The sequence below is a fragment of the Ziziphus jujuba genome, chromosome 2, assembly GCF_031755915.1.
Source record: "Ziziphus jujuba cultivar Dongzao chromosome 2, ASM3175591v1".
Taxonomy (NCBI): Eukaryota; Viridiplantae; Streptophyta; class Magnoliopsida; order Rosales; family Rhamnaceae; genus Ziziphus; species Ziziphus jujuba.
Window position 1 is genome coordinate 1,758,850 of NC_083380.1, and position 3,659 is coordinate 1,762,508.

At 34.4% G+C, this 3,659-nt stretch overlaps 1 protein-coding gene across 1 annotated transcript; it reads right to left on the reverse strand.

Annotated features, from left to right (window-relative positions):
- Nucleotides 1–362: 362 nt before the first annotated feature.
- LOC132800533 (uncharacterized) lies at nt 363–1,478 on the reverse strand. The gene has a single exon (XM_060814464.1). The coding sequence runs from the start codon at nt 1,476–1,478 to the stop codon at nt 363–365; it is 1,116 nt and encodes a 371-aa protein (XP_060670447.1).
- Nucleotides 1,479–3,659: the final 2,181 nt, after the last annotated feature.

Consider the following 3,659-nt stretch of genomic DNA (forward strand, 5'->3'; position numbering starts at 1 on the left):
TGGGTTTTCTGCTTTTAAGGATTTCGCTTTCAGTTCTTCAAAGATCAATTCCTTGAGATCTTTAATGTCCTTCTTTGATGTTGAAAACCATAAAATTTTCAACTTGTGTAGCGTGGTTCTAACAAAGTGAGGAAACCGTCTTTTCCATATCCATCGTGCATCTAGGAAATATCCTATCATATTATACTGTGACACCGACCCAGACCACCTTCTTCCTTGCAAGAAATTTTTTTTCCGAATCGAGATCATTTTCTTTGACAGGGACACCGACCTAGACCTTGGGGCTTGCTGGACTTGTTCTGGTACTGATTTTGAGCTCCTTTTCTTTAATCGGGACCAGATTCGGCTTTGCAAAATCAGTTTCAGCCCGGAATATGATTTTTCCAACTTTGTTGGTGGAGGTCAATGAGAAACATGTCAGAGAAAATGAGATTAACTCCAGATATAATATCAACAACAATGGCTCCAATAAGAAACACATAAGTAACGATGAGTTCAAACTTCTTCAACTTATGCTTATCAACTAAATAATGAAATGATATACAGGCAACCACCATGGACCACAAGCTAAGAAAACGAACAACAAGCCCAAATCTGCTGCATACCACAGACACCTTAGTATGGAGAAGCTGGTAGATGAGGCTAAGCTCATACTCAATCAATCTAAAACTGGTCTCAGCAGATTCGATCTCGAGAAATTTCTTCCGGCTGGACTCTCGATCATTAGAGCTAATAAGGAAATCCACAAAAAGTCCCTTGAAGTCCTCGAAGAGTGAATAAGCTGTAAGCAATAGTTTCATTTCTTCTGACTCTGAAGTTGGATTATAATCCTTGAAATTGCCAAGGTTTGCTGCCATGGTTATAGCTATTTGTTCTGGAGCCTCGACAGACCTTGTTTCTGAGTATATTGCTACGGCCGCTTCATAATCATGCCCAGCATATGGCTCTGGCAAAGCGATAGCTCCAAAATTGTCCAAGCTTGCAAGATACAAAGCAACGGTTCTCTCTGAATACTTGATGGTTCCGACAAAGAAGACAATGAGGGTCGGTATCAATAGTTTGTTATTAGGAATTGTTAGGAACAAGCTATAAACAGCACCGAAAACCTGCAGAAGAACTCCAAACAAGTGACGGATCCATAGCTTGTTATCCTCGAGAGAGAAAGAGGTAATGCTATCAGGGCCGCCGAGATGAAGCAAAAGAAAAGAAGCCCAGAATGCGAAAATGCTTCCATTTCCTTTGGCGATGAAAGGGTTAGTCTGGCTTTTGGTGATTAGTCCGATAGCAACAGCAGCAACCCAGTCAGCCATCAAGTAAACTGACCAGAGAAATATGTGTAACCAAGTTCTTCTGCTTCTTTGTCTCCATGGTGCAAATATCACCAAGCAAACCTGTAGAAAGAGGCTAAAGAGAATGCAAAACCTGAGATCCCATAAATCCCAGAGCTTTTTGATATTTTCGGGTATGGGTAGCTCCATATTTGGCCTCAGACAAAGAAGAGGAAAGGTTGGATTGAAGAGATGATGAGATATGCAGGACTATAAGTGAGAATGAAAGGAAAGGATTTTACAATGCTTTGCTTTGCTTGCTGCCAAATTATATAAGAATTGCTAGACTATTCTAGAACACCTAGTCAATGTAAATATCTTTCAGACCCAGCCAATAAAAGGAGACAAATCCATTAATGAAAATGACATCCTGATCATCCCAATCAATGAAAATATCTTTCAGGCACAATCACTTCTCCATCATCCTACTCTCATGCCCCGTTTGGCATGGGTCTATAAACGTTGTTCTGGTTTTTATGAGGTGTTTGGGTAGTGGTAAAGTTAGTGACAATTTAAAATTTCCTATTAAAATTTTCTAGGAAGTGAAATTTTTTCTTGCTTGGATAATTTTTAAAAGAAGAAATTTGTGGACTCCATTAGAAAATAAATCTCATAATGTAGGAACCTGAGAGGGAAAATAGATCTTACTAAAATGTGTCATTTTAAAATTATTTGAGAAACTGATTTTACATATTTTTTTAAATACAATTTTATCATTTAATTTTAATATATAAATTTATTTAATTACTTGTAAATTCTATTTTTTTGTAATTAAGTAAATACTATAAAAAGAATACCAAAAAATTTCATTCTCAGGAAACTGAATTGCAAAAAAATTGATTCTTGAGAATCAATTTCTTTCAATAATTTCTCTTTTACCAAACACACCATCAAGGATTAAATATAGCTTTTGAGAGTATTCCAGGCTTGGGTTACAAAAGAGCTTCTAACCGAAGCCAGTTTCCACGGAGCACTTCACTAAGAAGAAGAATTAAAAGCAAAAGTTTCTCTCAAAGCCTTAGAAATTCTAACCACCTAATGGTAATTTTAGTTTTTAAATTATAAAATCACAATTGTATCCTCTAAGAAACTATGATCGGTGCAACTTTGATCTTCTAGCATTCTCCAACCTGTGCGAGACTGTCTACTCCAAACTAAAACTGGTTATGATTTTGCTTTTCCTATGCATCAAGCACAAGCAGTGAAGCTTTTATTGTTAAAATGGTATCTTTGAGTCCCCAAAACTCATTATTAATTTACACCCCAGAGCAATTAAATTTCGTACACAGCTCCTGAAGCTAACTTTCTGATTATCTATTTCTTTTATCTAGTTCAACCCATTAAAACAAATTAGGAGGCCTAGGATCTGGCATTTATAAAAAAAATGCTTTAAATCAAATACTACAAAATGTTAATGATGATTTGTGTAAACTTATAGTATCCATCTTCCAGTCATCTACTCTGCACCGGTAGATAGTATGAAACTTTCATTTCATCATATGAGAAGAGAAAAACAACGGAAAGTCCTTGAAAATGGAAGTTTTAGATACAAATGAACTGGCTTCAGAGATTTTGACCCCAACCCTTCAACTTTCTCCTGTCAAAATTTGGATTCTGAAATTTGCTTACGGACCAAGTATCAATCAGGACCACAGCAGATGCCTTTGCATAGATTCTTTTCTCTATATTCCTTTTTAATTCTCTGTTCAATTGTTTTTGTATTCTTTTCTTAGCTTTAACATGCATGCTGTCACTTTTTTCTTTTCTATCCTCTTAATTTTACAAAGAAATTTTAACTCTCACACCTAAAATTAACCTGAGAGAGGAGATCAAAGACACCTTCAATATGCAAATATATATATATATATACATATATATATATATATATATATAATTTTCTCCTATGCGGAAATTTTTGACAAAATTTTTGTCCAGATTCCTGAATGATACCCATGTGTAAGTAAAAGGATATGCGTTGTTGGACTCTATTGGAAAGATTGTATTGTGCACTTAGCAGCCTCCTGCCGGTGACAAACCATGTGGTGGCCAATATAAGTTGCCTCATGGGTCCATTTGAAAATTTATGTTAGGCCTCCAATATTTTGTTATACTCTGTTGATTTAGGGTGAGTTTCAAAATTTTAATATTGATGAAAATATAAAAAGTTTAAAATATAAAAATATCTAAAAAATTGATAGAAATTTATATTAAGAAATAAAAATTTTTATTTAAATTTTCAGATTACCTTATTTAATCGATTAATTATTAACTTAACTAGAAAAATAAACAATATATATTAAATAAATATTATATTATTAAAATTTGATTTAA